At 27.6% G+C, this 17,871-nt stretch overlaps 2 protein-coding genes across 3 annotated transcripts; one reads left to right on the plus strand and one right to left on the minus strand.

Annotated features, from left to right (window-relative positions):
• Positions 1-1,951: 1,951 nt before the first annotated feature.
• LOC141529893 (uncharacterized) lies at positions 1,952-6,511 on the minus strand. Of its 2 annotated transcripts, XM_074246635.1 has the most exons (4): positions 6,104-6,511; positions 4,169-4,354; positions 3,814-4,095; positions 1,952-3,736 (listed from the first exon to the last, which is right to left on the minus strand). In XM_074246635.1, coding segments are annotated over exons 1-4 (567 nt in total). In that variant the 5' UTR covers positions 6,105-6,511; the 3' UTR covers positions 1,952-3,638. The 2 variants fall into 2 exon arrangements, with proteins under 2 accessions (XP_074102736.1, XP_074102737.1); XM_074246636.1 differs by having other exon boundaries at positions 4,169-6,511.
• Positions 6,512-9,780: 3,269 nt separating this feature from the next.
• LOC141529325 (uncharacterized) lies at positions 9,781-12,865 on the plus strand. The gene has a single exon (XM_074245826.1). The coding sequence runs from the start codon at positions 10,051-10,053 to the stop codon at positions 11,296-11,298; it is 1,248 nt and encodes a 415-aa protein (XP_074101927.1). The 5' UTR covers positions 9,781-10,050; the 3' UTR covers positions 11,299-12,865.
• Positions 12,866-17,871: the final 5,006 nt, after the last annotated feature.

Consider the following 17,871-nt stretch of genomic DNA (forward strand, 5'->3'; position numbering starts at 1 on the left):
AATTTAAAAACGGATTTTTTCACTGAAACTGATAATTAATCGAGTAAGCAGTGTTTTTAATGAGTTGAGTATGCTTGACTAATGTAAATTTATAAGTATAAGAATGTATGAAATCATATATTATGTAATTAGAGCTGATCAGCCCGAATATGTATAACTATACATAATTACATAAATTCGAGCAAAATCGTTTTTTCTCGGGTTGAAATTCTTCCGAAAAAATTTGGGGTACTCAATGACGCGCGCCAAGTACGATAAAAAAATTTTTTTTTAATTTTTAAATTTTCAACAAATTTTCTTTCAATTTTTTTAACATTATGACAGTTTCTTGGTATTTTTTTGTATTTCACTTTTTTTTGTAGAGAATGACAATTATTATATTGAGTCTTATTTTTTTTTGTAAAGTGCAAACGTTATTGAGATGAGTTTTATGAACGTGGACTTGGCGCAATTTTTTTACAGTGAAACTGTTTTTGTTCGGATCATCATTATTATTACTATTGTTATTATCGTTATTATTACTATTATTATCGTTCTTGTCATTATTAATACCGGAGTGTATTTAATATACTAAAGATGTTTTTTTTTATATATAATTGTTCATTTACATTTCTTTGTTTAAAGGAAAAGTTTATTTAAATTTTAAATATTTTGACTGCGATTTATTATTATTTGGAAATACGCGCGAATTTTTTTTTGAGTACGCCGCCGCGGCGAGAGATGGCGAAGAATTTCGCCGTTCGTTCGTTTGCAGTAAAAACCGACGAGCTAATATAAGCGAAACTGCGTGGCGATAATTTTTGTTCTTTTAAAGAACAAAAATTTATTTACCTGAAAGAAAGAATTAATTGAATTCTCAAACAGATTCAAAATATCTGAATAACTATTTAATTAATTATTTTCTTTGTGAATTAACTTGTTTGTACTAAGTCCCAGAAATGAAATTAGTATGGGAAATTATTTTGGTGAAAATTATTATTTGGCAAATGTTATTTTTTCTAAGTCCCGAACGACTTTTGTATGGAATTGATTTTGTATGAAATTTATTGAAATTTATTGAAATTGAAGGATGAATTTGATATTTGATCAGATTTAAATAATTGAAAAATCTGAAGTTTGACGACGAGCGATAGATGGAGATAATTTTCCAAGATCTTTCACTCTTGGAGAAAGGTCTAGGAAATGACAAAAGCGATTTTGATTGACGGAAAAAGTAACCAAGTTTCCCAGTGGTTATAATCTTCCGGTAGAAGACCCTTCACCAGGAAGTACCCAAGGAACTCGTACCTTGTCTCCGACCAGGAACCAGGTAAGTGCTGACTTGTCCATTGGGGGAAATTTGGCCACCGGGAAGGGTTGCTTTCCAAGCACCCAGACTGGACTAGGGGCAAGTAGGGCCGGGAAGGGTTGCTTTCCAAGCACCCAGAGGGAATTAGGGGCAAGTAGGACCGGGAAGGGTTGCTTTCCAAGCACCCAGAGGGAATTAGGGGCAAGTAGGGCCGAAAAGGGGTTGCTTTCCAAGCACCCAGAGGGAACTAGGGGCAAGTAGGGCCGAAAAGGGGTTGCTTTCCAAGCACCCAGAGGTAAGTAGGGCCGGGAAGGGTTACTTTTCAAGCACCCAGACGGGATTAAGGGCAAGTAGGACCGGAAAGGGATGCTTTTCAAGCACCCAGACGGGATTAAGGGCAGGTAGGGCCGTGCGCAACTGTCGGTAAAATAGGAATACTACTGCGTAAAGGTAGTAGACAGAGTTTGGCCACCAGGTGGCACCGACAAACAGAAAAACAAACGGTGTGTACGGGTTATGTGCGATATAGTAAAGTTTGACATAAAGTTTGTAAATTTTATAACTTAAGTTTCGATATTTGCTGTTTGTTGTCTTAAATAAATAGAGTACTAATTATAATCAGGCTCAAATTTCATTTATAAGTAATATAAGCTATCCCTGAAAAGATCCTGGACTCCGGCGAGATTTCATTCGAGCTAGGGGATATAGATATAGAGGTAAGCCTTGACTGTAACACAACAGTAATAAAGTCTATTTTTTTGAAGTAAAAACCAGAAAAATACCCGTTACAGGCGGTATTAGACGCAATTTTTCACGTGCGCAAATTGTTCATCAGACCTTGAATCGATGGATTGAAAAATTGAAAAATCATCTTAAGAAAATAATTGATTAGAAATTTTTAAATGGCTATAATTTTTGAACTTTTAAATAAAAAAAAATTTTTCTAATGTCTGGAGCAAATTAGTCAAATATTTTGAAAGTTATTTAAAAAAAATCTAATAAAACATTTATTTTTTGAATTTATTTGAAACAACTTGACTGGTTGACTTAATAAACATTTTCGAACGCCGTGTCACTCATCTTGATCGTTTAATTTTAACATACATCGACGCTCAGTCAGGAATAGTCGAAACGGCTTCCTAGAATCTCAAAACGTGAAGAACTGATCGAAACTCAAATTCTCAAAATATGAATGATATCAATAGCTTCCTACTTTTTTAAATTATTAATTTTGAAAGCAGGAAATTAAAAATAAATCTAATCTATATTATTAAAAGAACAAGCAAAATTTTGTGGCCAGTGTAGTTATATGATAAAATGGATTTTCAATATTTAAAAAAGTACAGTGCAATTTAACAGAAGCCATTATTCAATAACGGTATTTCTGTAAGATAATTATATTACAGCAGACTGCATTCGAAAATGCTCTGTCTCTAGATACATAATTAAGAAATGACCTTGTAACTTGTGAACTACTGACATTTTTAAAGATATAAGCTCGTCCCGATGTTACACTCATCAAGACCTTTCATTTGAGTACGCACATCAATTTTTCATATATTTTGTATATTTATATATGTTATATATATGTATATATGAAAAATATAGCAAAATGCATGTGGGTACTCAAATGAAAGCTCTTGATGAGTATATTATTGAGATGAGCTTATATCTTTAAAAACGTCAAAAGTTAAGAAAGTAAAGTGCAATTTAACAAAATTCATTATTTAATAAATCAAAATTTTATTTAATTATAGTTCACAAGTCACGGCGGTTACATAGTGACTGCAAGGTTGCTAGTCATCATAATTATGATACATCATATAAAATTTTAAAAATGTATACCAAGATATTTGTCTTATTACTCATAAAACGAAAATGACAACTCATCTTTTTGCCTCAGTCATTAATCTATATTTGTTTTTTAAGCACAACTATAAGATCTACAAAAAGAAAATTATCAATTTCAACACAGCTATTGTTAGTAATTCAAAAGGTCGAATCTAATTTTCTGCTTGGAAAATCATTACCTCATCAGCTCATCATATTATATTTATTCTGTTCTCTTTTATTCATTTTTATAGTCTACGGGAGGATGAAGACATTTAACCGCTGATGCCTATTTTACGATAAAATCAATTTATTGATTAGACCTATTGCTTACTGAAACGGAAATACGCCCAAGATTTTTTACGATTCAATAGATTACACAGTTTATTGGCTTAAGACTTTTAAAAACAATCAGATGATTTATTTTTGTACATAGATTTTTTCTTCATTCTCTATTATTATACAATAAATTATATAATTTTTTAATTAAATTTCTAAAAATAATTACTTTGAATTAATATCAGCCATTAGAAAACATAAATGTCAAAAAAACATTCGTTATCGCTATTATCAATGACGGACGCTGTTGAAAATTATGATTTCTTTCCAATTGCTTATCTGATACAGAAAAAAAAATTAAATTAATAAAATTTTCAACCAACAAGCATTAGTTTTTATAAAATAAATTTACGTACTGTAATAATAAATTAATTTTTCTCGTTTTCTGTATCCTGTTCCAGGTATGGTTATTTCACACTGAATAATTGCTGGATTTGAATAATTGGAAACGATAGCTTCTTGCTTGATCCACGGATAATTTCGATGATTTTCTATGCGAATGCTGCGATTGTCCAACTGTTTACCATCAACAATGATTGTTAAAATGGGGCTTGGACGAGCACCTTTAGCAACACATGTCAAGTTTATGTGAGTGTTGTTATAGTAATCCGCATAAATATTCAGCTTCTGATCAGGAACTGAAATAACAAAGAAATTAATAATTGTAATAATTATTAAAAATTTATTATTTTAATTATAATAAAAAATTACCATAAACTGTCATTCTTCTTGACTCTGCAATGTCTTCCAGAATAGTGCTAATTTTACAAGTGTAAACTCCAGTCATAGCAAGGTTTACTTTTTTCAGTCGAATAATTGAATGTGATAACAGCTTATTGGTATTCTCAGGTAGATATTCAGTTAGACCGGAAATTATACCATTGATTTGAGGTGGCACTAGGTAAATAAAAAATTGTTAATAGAAAGTTTATGAAAACTAGAATATCGAATGTAAACATCACATAATTTGAAGCATTGTACGATCGTACATCCAACTTTGATTATGTGACGAAAAGTTATGATAAAGTGAATATTTTACGGTAATTGTACGATAATTTTTTATGTTTGATTATTTATTCTTATCCGTGCGGGTTAAATTTCATTTATTACCCGCTCGAAGCATGCAGATGATATTTTTTTAATAATATTCCTACAAAAAATTTTTTTTTGAAAATTAGTAAGTTCATTTAATATTAATAGATTTGAAAGTGGTATGATATGACATCTACACTAATATCGCACAGTAAAAAATTTTTCGTCATTGCGTCAAAAAATTTTGTGTTAAATATTTAACACTTTTATGTGTTAAATCAACACAAAAAAGTGTTAAATATTTAATACAAAAATTTTTAACACAATTTTTTGACGCATTGACGCAAAATTTTTTACAGTGCACATTTTTTTTGTAAATATTTTTCAAGTGTAAATTTATGTCTGAATTTTAAATAAAAACATTTTTGCATAAAATAATATGTAAATTCAGTCAAAAATTTTAATTTAAAATTTTTATTTGTGCACCCGATAATTTTTCAGAAAACTCGAAAGTTTTATCAAAATGAAGTTAGCTGACATTTCAATATTTTTAGAAATTTTTTATCGAAGAAATTTCAATTGAACAATTAAAAAAAATTTTCACATGTAAAAAACTTGAAAAACTATAAGTGCAATTTTTTAGAAATATTTTTTTAGTTGTAATTTAATTAAAAAAAAAATGAAAAATTTTTAAACGTCTGCTAACTTCAGTGTCATAAAGTTTTACGGCATTGTGTCGATTAGATAAGCAAAAGTTTCTGGGAACACTGGTTAAAATGTTTATTGTCGACAATTTAACTGATCAATATTTTCAAATTTAACTCATTATTATTTAACCGTTGCTATAGTAATCGTTGGTACGGTAATCGTTGCTATGATTATCACTGTCATAGTAACCGTTGCTATGGTAACCGTTGTCTTAGTAGTCACTACAGCAACGAAAAACGACAACAATGAAAACGTCACATTAACTTTTTAATAAAAGATTTAAAAAATCTAAATAGAAAAATAATATCAATTTATATATTGCATGTGGAGGAGCCTATGACAATTCAATTAAACCTGTCACATCTCTTCAATATAAAATAATTAAAAAACTACGTATAAATAATTACAACACTATGCCCTTGACAATAAGAAACTCATTTATAATAAATGCACTAACTTGCTACCAACAAAAATGTAAAAGCCTGTACACTGAAAAACTTACAAATACAAGATCTAAGTTGCTAATACTTCCAAAAATTAACAAAACTATTAGTACACAGAATGTTTATTATGCAGCAATTAAATATTATTACAAACTTCCTACTGATTCGAAAACTACAGATTGTAATAAAAAATTGTTAAAAAAAAAGTTAAGTTACTGGATAAGAAATCTTAATGGTTAATATATTTAAAAAACATAATGGAAAATGCGAGTATTTGATTGGATATTTCTTTTTCTGATAATTATTTACAATTTTGTATTTCTTTCTTAATTAAAAAAAAAAAAGTCTATGTATTATAAACTGCTATTTTTTGTACTGGTTTTATACACAAGGTGTTTTTACATCTCGATAGAATTCTTTACCGGATTAATAAATCAATAAATATATTAAAGTTAAGACCAACTTGGTGGAATCCATTGGTAAATTTGTTCCAAATCATGAAACCATTTTACAACTAGACCATTTTCATGTCTTCCAATTCTATAAACACATATTAGTTCTATGGGGCCTGTTCCATTGTGTACAGCGAGCGGTAACTTTAATTTAGTTATTTTTACTCCATTATATCCTGAAATAGATATTACGTTATTATTAAATTAATTATATGCTTACTGGATATTTTAATTATTTAAATTACAAAACGGCCTACCAGGCTGTGTGATAAAAATTAATAGAATTCTGATTATTAAATTTTTTAATGAAAAGTGTCTCATAATCAATTGTTGTTAATCACTAAACTAATAACGCTCAACTGAAGTACTCTTTTAGTAGTTGAGTAATGTAAGCATATTCCTTAGATGAGTCTGCGCGATATCGCTCTACCTGAGTTTCTAAATTTATGGAATTAAGTTATAAATTTAAGAGACAACCGGTTAAAAATTAAAAATTTTTTTGTTTTTAATAAAAGATACAAAAATAAACTCAACGATTTTATACAAGACAAAATTTTTTAGATTTAATTTTTGACTATCCTAAAAAAAAGATGGTTCTATTACTTTCATTGAAAAATTGCAAAAAATACAAAAAATAAGACAAATAATAAGACAAAAAGTAAGGCAACAAGTAAGACAACTTCCAGGCCTTGTTAATCATATATATTTATATATAATCACTTACATATAATTAGACCTGAAAATTGGCCAGATCTAATCATATATAATTAGATATAATTATTTCTAAAAAAACGAAAAGAATTATGCGTGCGCGGGTATCGGACCGGGGACCTGACGCTTGAGATACTAATACACTACCTGTTTACCTACTAGACTTACTAGACTTGAATGCCAAGTTTGTAATAACTACAAGTAATACAAATCATATAAATAATCGATTTTTATAAGTTAAGTTAATTAATACAGTTCCATTATTTCATCCACAAAATACTATAGTTCAAAAGATTATTAATCATTGGAGTAGCAGACTCTGAGATAAAAACAGAGAATGTTTTATAGTAATCACAAAATATCCACTGGAATAAAAAAAGTTATATGCAATTGTATATGATTCATATCTAATTATATCCCGACTAGAAATTACTTTGGGATTACCCAGGGTATACATCTGGATCTGATTGGGTCCCGAAGAGGCATGTCCAATGGGGAAATCCCTATAAGGGCCTAATTAGCCCCAATTGGGCAATCCCAACGTAAAAATTATAATTTTTATTAAATTTTTCCCAATAGGATCCTGTGTGGGACCTAAAAGATGTGTGAGCTTATATTGTTAGAATATATTTGTCATAAATTAATTAGAAATAAAAATAAATATTATTTGTTAAGAATAGAAAAAAATTAAAAAAAAATTTTTTCTTTTGACACAAAAATTTTCAATTATTCCAACAAAATTAATTCCCTTGCTTCAAGAAATACATATCTAGATCCAAAAAAATTTATTTAAGTCAAGAAAATCTTGTTTTAAGAAAATTCTGCCTCTTGCTACAAAAAATTTAGTTCTTGATAGAAGTAAATTTTCATTAATATTTTTATTGATTAACATGTCAAATGGGAAGATTTTTTTCTCAACTGAATTAGGTGGCGCTGTTTCCCTAAGGTATCTAAAAATCTTGATCAACGATAAAAATTTTTTGTATCAAGTACTTATGATGATTTGAATTAATAAAAAATTACTTCCACCAAGAATAGAATTTCGAGAAAAAATTTTACTTCGAGCAACAAGCTTCGGTCTTCTTTCCGGTACCCAAAAATTTTCTTGAGCCAAGAATTTTGTTCTCCAGTCAAGAAATTTTTCTTTCTGTGCTGATTAAATCCAAATACTGAGTTTTTAAACTGAAATACATTTTAATGTTGCTGAAACAAAATTCATACTCCAAATTTTTTTTCTCAGTATAAAAAAAAATTTTAATTGAAAAAAAATTTTCATTATCGGTATTTTTCATAATTAAATTTTTATCCATATAAAAAAATTTTTTATATAATATGCATTTCAACAAAATTTTAATCTTGAAAATAAAAGTTTTTTATGTTAGCATAAAGAGGATCCCAAATCAAATCGGACAGTTTCAAGGAATTTTATTTTTGATTCTTTCAATTTTTTTGGATTTTTCAGTCAAGTTTTTTTTTTTATTTTAAAATTTTCTATTTAATTTATACAAAAATTGTATTTTCACGCCAGAAAAGTGAACAAATAAAAAAAACAATTTGTAAAAGCTTGAGCATAGCATGAATAATGTGTCAGTTAACCGATTGAATCAGTCAGTATCCCTGCTTGGACCAGCGGTAACGTGAACGAGACTAAGGACCCTAAGGACGCAAGTTCGAGCCCAACTCTCGAACAAGGATTCTTCCGACCAATGATTTCATTTCAATTCAAATTAAATATACTAATGAGCAATATAACATGATTATCTAATCCTACATTATTTTTAATCTTTTCGAAGATCATAATATTTTTTCTTTAAAAATTTGAATTGGGTTCTGATGGGGGTTTCCCCCATTGTGACCTGAGAGGGATTGCCCAATGAGGGCCACATAGGACTTTGCGTGATATCCCTATTTGGGGTCCCTATTAGGCAGCCCAATGAGGACCCAATAGGTCTTACATTAAAATTTATAGTCGGGATATATGATTTCCGTATAGTTACACTAATAGAAGGATTTGTTTATATTTAATGAATAAATTATATTTAATTTCCTCTCAAATAAATATCTATTGAATGTTAAAAAATGTTTATTAAAATTTAATAGATCAAAAAATTGTCTTCAAACAAATGAAATTTCCAATAATAGTTAATAAATCGTTATATCAGTTTACATATCATTATATATAATTATTAAAAAATGCTGCATCTAATTATATATTATTATATATTAATAAATGTAAGTTTAAAATTTACATTTGATGAGACATAGTTATGTACATAGCTTTACGTTTAATTATATATATGGTCTTGTATCAAATAAATATGATCAGATATAATCATATGTAGATTTATATATAATCATATATAGCCCTAGATAACTCAGATCTAATCAGATCAAATTATATGTCGATTTATATATAATCATATATAATTATAATTATATATTTAATATATAATCATATATAAATATATATGGTTAGGCAAATTCATTTTTTCTCGGGTTAGGTAAATAAAATAAATGTAAAAAAATTTTTAAATTTAGAAGAAAAAAATGGGCGGAGACAAAATAAATTTTTCACGACAAATAATTTATTTTTTTTTATTACTCCTATTGTTATCAATGAAGTAAGTTTTGAAAAAATCTAATAATATTTCAGCAGTAAATCTAAAATTTTTAAATGGTTACTTATTTATAAATACTAATACTTGCTGCCTGAGTATAGACATCTATTCTTTTGAAAATGTATGGAAACTATAATGACGACCTTCATTAGTTTTTATTTTTATACATTGAAGTTTTTCACACACCTTCAAATATTACAGAGCTTTACTTAAAGGATTATAACTTATCGTAATATTTAAGTACAGTTAAATCTTTTTAAATATAATAACCTTATCTAATCTACGGAAGGTGCGTAAAAATAGAAAACACTCACTTTAAAGTGGGAGGAGAAGATGAAATTTCCATGCATTTAAATACAACTGTCTGGAGACAGTAGCGATAATTTTGAGGTAGAAAATGTCATCATTGTCAAAAGTAGTGTCGAGGGTATAACATCGTTGCAGAAAAAACGAATTTATTTTCTGTTAAACATACTTGGAGTTTAAAAGTTTACTCAAACAGAAAAAGTGATATTTGTAAATATTTTACAGGTAATTTTGAAGTGAATTAATCTTTTTAAGTTGCTTCCAATAAAAAAAAGAGCTTACAATTTATTTATACTTTTGCAAGTGAAAAATACAAATTAAACATGGGAAATTACTTTGACATGAGTGATGAATGGCCAATGCCATTATATACTAAGGTTGCAGACAGTAATACAAATAAAGACTTGTCGCATCAACATAAAAGTGTTTTTAGTGCTGATTACGATTTATGTGTACGACAAACTTCTCTGTGTCATTTTATTGGTACCGAGCAATTACAATCGGTGAAAATTTTGCTTAGTCAAGGAGTTGCAGTTAATATCACAATGTCATCGCCGCATTATACTGGTTACACTCTGTTGCACTACGCGGTTGAACGCAGTAACGCCGAAATAGTGAAATTGTTGCTGAAATATGGTGCTCATGTCAATGTTTCTACAGTAGAGAACAGACTGAAACCTCTTCACATCGCAGTTATGAGAGGAAATTGTGAGATCATAAAATATCTTTTAATTTATAAAGCACAAATTGATGCAACATTCGATGTGGCGATTTCAAAAGAGTACAGTTGTTTACATCTAGCCGCTCAAAATAATAACTTAAAAATTATTGAATTACTTTTGGAATTCGGCGCTAACATAGATTTACAAGATAAGGAGAATCGAACTCCTCTTCATTTAGCGATTCAAGCTGCTCAAGTGGAAGCTGTAAATTTATTATTGAAGTATCATCCCAATACTACGCTGAAAAATTCCCAGCAACAAACACCCTTAATTTTTGCACTCGACAATATGTGCCCAGTTTTGTTTCTTCGTGTGAATAATAATGAAGACCTTACAAAATTACGTTTACAGCATCAGTATACTGGTTGTAAATGTGAAATAATTACCCACACTTTGGTTCGTCACTTAATGAAGCTGAAAGTAGCTAATTTTAAAATTGACGAGAAGGATCAAGATATTATTTTACTCAGTGAAATTTATCGCGATTTAGATAGTTCTTGCTTAAACGAATTAGAACAAATGAAAACTTTGGTTGTTAAAAATATGACAATTCGTTATTGTGATTTTTTACACATGAATTTAAATAAACTGTATAAGTTATCCAAAAATATAAACGTAATCCGATTGTTAAATTCGGGTGAACTGGAAAAAAATTGTCCGATATACAGTGATATGATTAGGTTTTCGTTACAAATCGGTGTAAATAAAAATAACTTGATTAAACAAGTTCTTACCGATAATAATTTTATTCCATTACCAAATGACATAGTTGAAATGATTGTTAATTATTTGTCAAATGTAGATCTACGAGTTTTATTATATACTTTTTCATCGCTGTCAAAAGATTAAAGAATCGAAAAACTTTTATATTGTAATCGTGTACCCTGATTCTGAAAGATGATTTGAAATGATTACCTCCATCATTTCAAATTATTTTAAATCATCGCGTTATAGATGCCATGAGGCCGTATAAAAATTATAGGCCTTTATGGTACCCGGGAACCATAAAGGCGTATAATAAAAATTCTATTATTTTTTCTGTCCAAAAAAATTTTTAGTCTGAAGAAAAAATTTTTTTTGCATTTCTCCACGTTTCATATAAAAATACGTCGGTTACCAAAAAAAATATTTTTTTATACACCCTTATGGCATCCGAGGTGGGTCCCGGGAGCCATAAGGGCGTATAACATTTTTTTTCGCATTTCTGCACGTTTCAGACAAAACGACGCCGATTCCCGAAAAAAAAAATTTTATATGCCCTTATGGCTTTTCAACAGGACCTTTTGCCGGTATACGCCCTTATGGCATCTGAAACGCGTCATTTTAAATTAAATTTCTTAATCAGAGTAAAGTTTATTAGATTAATTTTTACGTGATAAGAAAATATTGTTCGCTTGAAAAAATTTTCAAAATTTCATCAAAGAAAAATTGAAAAGTGTCATTTTTTAATATTTTACATGTAATTTAAAAATATCAATTGAAAATATCAGTAGAAAAATTTACTTATAAGTTACGATTTATGTTAGTTAAAATTAACATTCACACAAGACCTTTAAGAATTTAAGAATTTTAGTGTTGTAAAAATTTTAAGAATTTAAGAATTAAAAATATTTGTTTGAGTTTTAAGCTTCATAAATAGTTTAGTATTTAAGTTGAAGTTTATAATGTAATTCAATGATACGTAGACAATAAGAGAGATGTTAATTATGTATTTTTTTTACCAAGTTCATTTCTAGGCTGTTAGACTGAAGTAAATAAATAAATAAAAAAAAAAATATCTTTCACACTTGACAGTCCAGGTTAAAATAAGTTACAATGCTGCTTCGCTAAGATATTTTAGCTGTATCAATTTTTTGATTAGATATTCATAAATGAATAATTTTCTTATAAGAGAAACAGATAATCTGTTATACCTTTGGTCCGTATCTATGTAATTGTTATTTTATTGTCAAAAAGTATAAATTTTGTGTACATAGAATATGATATATTTAGACCATTTTATGTATTATATAAGATTTGAATAATTGTTTGTAATTTTTTATATCCATTGAAACAAAATTATCATATCGCATTACAGATGTCATAGGGGCGTATTAAAATTATACGCCCTTATAGCACTTGGGAACCATAAGGGCGTATACTAAAAATTATATTATTTTTTCTAAGTCCAAAAAAATTTTTAGATGCCCTTATGGCATCTGGAACGCGATATAATTGTATAAGAGAAATATAAATTAACCATTTTAGAATTTTTTTTTAGAACATTGATTTTCATATTATTTATGATAAAAGTTGTGATATAAATTAATTATTCAGTATGTAAAATAAGTTGCTAATAAAAATTTCAATAAAATGGTTAATTTTAGACTGCTTTTTGAGTTAATAAGATTTATTATAACATTCATAACAATAAAAAACTTAATCAATTTTTATTCATTTATTTTTATTATATTTTTAGATTCTATAAAAATATTTTCCAATTTTATACAGTTCTTTAAAATTTTTGAAAATTGTATTCTTTTTTTTTACGGAACTTCAAAAAATGACCTGAAATTCATGCTTCTAGACATAGAATATCGCCTTAAGTAGTTACTAGTCATCAAACGGTAAATGTTTGATTGCAGAGTAAAATTTATTTGTAAAATAAATCTGATTATGAGGACTTTCAATTAAAAGGACTCCATCCTTTCTAAGGTATATTAAACTGTAATTATTTTTCCAAATAACATCACCATTGGCTACAATTTGAGATGAGTTATGTGGATTAACGTGATATTGGAGAAGATCAACCTTTTCTGATTCTGGCAAAGTTTTAAATGAAGTTGGAATGAAACTTTAATCCAAGTGCATCCTAACTCATCTAAACGTACTTCAATTTTTCTGTTTGAACCAAATATTAAAGAGTCGGATTCGATGAAATTAGGAATGCTCACTTTATTATTCAATTGACATGAAACTTTCTCAAACTTTGATTGAGAATAAACATTATCAAATTTAAAAGGTAATAGTAACCACAAATTCTGATCATCACTCATGTATATGTGATCATTATTTTTATTGTTCCAAGAAAGAGAACCAACATTGATTGAATTCACTATTACGAAATTCATTTAAAAAAATAAAATCTGAAAATAAACGAATGATGTTATAAAAAAATAAAGTAAATTCATTATATTGTGTTCAGATAAAAATTGAATATAATGTAAAAAAAAATACTTACGATCTGCATTTTGTGTAGTTTCAATTAAATTTTATATTTTCAAATTGCAAGAAAATTTTACTTTTCTGGTTCAATAATTTTATGAATTATTTTTGTAAATTTAAACTATTTTATGACTGAAAAGTTGTAATATATATACACGAGTATATTATCTCCCACTTCTGCTCACAGAAGAAAACATCTGTAATTTACATTTAATGATTATTTCCGTGTTATAATTCAAATAGATCTGTAACATCATAATGACAGCAATGGTTATTACAATAAAAAGTTTTTGCGTTCACTATTTGCTCAGATAGAAAGATCAAAAACAATATCACAAGTTTATCGACCTATGACACCTGCGAAAATAAAATAAGTATAGAATGGCTACTCTCTGAAACAGATTATGTAAATAATTTCAAAATTGTGTAGTTACAATGACGTAGTTATATTATTAGATGAAAATAATGAATTTATTTATCATTCTCGTTACAAAAAAAATTCTATAGAGGTGCGTATAGCACCTGTGCATAGAACGAGTACATATTAATTAAATCATCTAATTTTTCTTTTCTATAATCGCTTATATATAGTAAATAGTAAATATAGTAATACCTAATACAGTGCAAGCTAAAGAATATCAGCCTATCAAATTTGACTGAGCAAAATTTTACCTTATTTTAAATGGATTTTGTAAGTTTTATAAAAATAATATTATTGTAATAATTATTTTAATATCACGATTTTCAACTTATTATCTATTTTTATCCATTCTTTCAGTTTTTCATTTATTAGTTTTTCTTCTTATCATTCAAAGTTTTCATTTCAGATGGTAATTTATTGAAATATTTCAATGCTACATAGCCCGTGTAAAAAAAAATCGTCTTAAAATTGTCGTTTGTTTAAGATCTTAAGCGTGACACAATCCAATACTATTTTAAGACGTCAAAAAAAAAAAAATTCCGAGAGAAGATTTTTTAAATTTGGTTCTCTAATTTGCTATGAAAATAAAGCGATATCACAGCGACAGCTCCGGAAAATTATTATAGAAAATCTTAAAATAGTCTTAAAATAATCTAAAAATCGTCTTAAAAAAATCTTAAAATAGTTTTAAAAAAATCTTAAAATAGTTTTAAAAAAATCTTAAAAAATCTTTAAAAAGTTTTAAAAAAATTTTTCGTGGCTATTTTACGATGAGCTAACAGCGACAGAGCCCCGGAACTTTAAAACGGAGCGTCTTAAAAAAGTCTTGAAATAATCTTGGTTTGTGTCACGTTTAAGATCTTAAACAAACGACAATTTTAAGACGATTTTTTTTACACGGGAGTAAGCACATTTAATATATTTAAATAAAATTGTGCTAACGTTAGCAGACATTTTACAATTATTCAATTTTTTAATGTAATTTCTTTCAATTTTTACGTTAAAATTTTTGTATAACATTAAAATTAGCAGACATCTGACGATTTTTGAAAGTTTTATAACCAATCAATTATTACACAAAAGAATATTTTTAAAAATTCGCACTTACAATTTTCTTTTATTTCTACATGTGGAATTTTTTTTGATACCAAAATTAGCAGACATTAAAAAATTTTAGTTATTTCTTTTAATTATTTAATTGTAAAAAAAAAATTTTTTTTTTATTTGCACGGATAATTTTTGAAATTTTCTGCAAGTGAAATTTTTTCTTTTAATTTTCTGCAATAATTTTTTAAATAAAAAAAATTGTCAGATGTCTACAAATTTTATTTTCATATTTTTTTCTAATAATTTAATAAATAAATTGTTACAAAAATCTAAAAAATTTTTAGATCTGTTAAATTCGGCGTCATAAATTTTTTAATATTTTTTCAATTATAACATTTTCAATTATTGTTTAAAAAAATTATTCTACGTCTGCTAATTTCAGTATGATTAAATCCGAACAAAAACAGTTTCACTGTAAAAAAATTGCGCCAAGTCCACGTTCATAAAACTCATCTCAATAACGTTTGCACTTTACAAAAAAAATAAGACTCAATATAATAATTGTCATTCTCTACAAAAAAAAGTGAAATACAAAAAAATACCAAGAAACTGTCATAATGTTAAAAAAATTGAAAGAAAATTTGTTGAAAATTTAAAAATTAAAAAAAAATTTTTTTATCGTACTTGGCGCGCGTCATTGAGTACCCCAAATTTTTCGGAAGAATTTCAACCCGAGAAAAACAATTTTGCTCGAATTTATGTAATTATGTATAGTTATACATATTCGGGCTGATCAGCTCTAATTACATAATATATGATTTCATACATTCTTATACTTATAAATTTACATTAGTCAAGCATACTCAACTCATTAAAAACACTGCTTACTCGATTAATTATCAGTTTCAGTGAAAAAATCCGTTTTTAAATTTTTTTTAAAATTTTTAGTGAACATAACTATCAATATGGTGGTGTGGTGAAATCATCTGAAATTATATAAAATTTTTGGATTCAATTTTTTTCAGCTCTGTCATTAAGCTTCAATGAAGAAACTTGATATTGCTTAGTTTAATTGTAATTAACACATTTTGATTGGCAATCACACCGCATTTTCTCAATTTAGTCGGCCCCCGTGCAAAAAAAATTCTTATTCATTATGAACTTAATTCCGATTTTCATAATGAAATTTAAAATTAGACACAAATCTGAATTTATTTCGAAATCAATTCAACTTAAGGATAGCATAAAATAGTTTGGAGGAAAAACAGTATGATTATTATTTTGAAATTCCAATATGAATTAATAATGGATTAGATGTAAAAATGAAAGAATTTACATTAAGATGTAATTTAGATACTGCAGTGACTGAATTTTAATTTCACTCCAATGTCAAACGAGTAATTATTATTACAAATTCTACGTTTTCATAATATTAATATGGATTCATAATAAATTCATAAAAAAAAATAACATTATAATAAGTTTGTTTACCGTTGTTGAGACAGGGTTAATTTACAGTAGGGTGGGTCAAAAAAATCGAATAATTTATTTTTGATTTTATACTCTGAAAAATAGGTTCGTAGACACCTAAAAAGAATTCTCTCCAAGTATAAGCTCTTAATTATAACGGGAAGGTCCTCCGCTTTACGGGTTTCTATTTTTTTCGAATAATCAGATAAAAAAATTTATATCTCGCTTCCAACTGCTTGGAAAAATATTCCGTGGCATAGATTTTGTGAGAAATTGAATGCTTTACAAAAAAGGTCTCTTATGACTTTTTCAAAAACTCAACCGATTAAAAGATATTCATAGTTGAAGTTTGGCTATTTTAAGGAAAATATTCGTTTTTATTATGAATTTTATAAGTCGATGAAAAAAAATTATTTCGGATTGCGGAACTCATTATTTTGTAGGAAATTTACTGCTCTACAAAAATGGTCTCTTATGATTTTTTGATTAAGTGAAGCCGTTACGAGATATCCATCGTCAAACATTAACGAATATCAATATTTCCAGTTTTTGATCAATAATTCGATAAATTTTAATTTAAACTATGAGTTTCAGGAAAATTTACATAAATTTGAGTTTCGATCGATAAAGAAATGTTATAATAAGTTAGATAAAGAATTATTGGAATTATCATTGATTTTCCTTGGAGAAATGCCTCAAGAAAAGATTTCTTTCAAACGTCCTGGTGCTGTTCATCATGCTAGATGGATGGCTAAGGCCATTCATAGTTTGAAAATGTATCTATTCAGAGATGAATTCAAACTCTCTCAGAAAGAATTGCATGGTCTTCGTCATTTCTGTATTTTTATAGTCACATTGTATTTAAAAGCTTGGTTTTCATCAACTTCTGCAACAACTGCTGCTTATCATGACTTGCAGTTTATGAAAAATTTATTGGAGTACAAACATATCAATCCTTTGATTTCTTCAGCTACGTGTGAAAAAATGATTTCGCACTTATGGTATTTGAGCGATGAACTTGCCATTTTATCACTGTTTGACGATGGCGTTCCATTAGAAGTAAAAAAGTATTGTTGAAGCTGTTAATACTCGTGAAGGTACAGATTCTAAAGCTAAAAGATTTGTAATTGCTAAAAAGATTTGAATTCATTGGCGCAGAGAACTCTGAATGACTTTGTGTCTAAAAAGTCATTAAATCTTTTCAAAATCTTCGATCTACCGTATGACTTTCTTGATGTCGATGTTGAATTATGGCCTACTAATGAGAGTTATCTCGAAAA

Source organism: Cotesia typhae, unplaced genomic scaffold (genome assembly GCF_013202065.1).
Source record: "Cotesia typhae breed Kobodo isofemale line unplaced genomic scaffold, CoteBio_Ctyphae contig_48, whole genome shotgun sequence".
Lineage (NCBI taxonomy): Eukaryota > Metazoa > Arthropoda > Insecta > Hymenoptera > Braconidae > Cotesia > Cotesia typhae.

What these genes read in the sequence shown, in the direction of transcription:
- LOC141529325 (XM_074245826.1), top strand. Translation starts at nt 10,051, where the DNA reads ATGGGAAATTACTTTGACATGAGTGATGAATGGCCAATGCCATTATAT.
- LOC141529893 (XM_074246635.1), bottom strand. An exon ending in AAGAAGAATGACAGTTTATG is followed by an intron (nt 4,096 to 4,168) that starts GTAATTTTTTAT and finishes TTGTTATTTCAG; the next exon opens with TTCCTGATCAGAAGCTGAAT. An exon ending in AAAATTAATTTATTATTACA is followed by an intron (nt 3,737 to 3,813) that starts GTACGTAAATTT and finishes TTTCTGTATCAG; the next exon opens with ATAAGCAATTGGAAAGAAAT.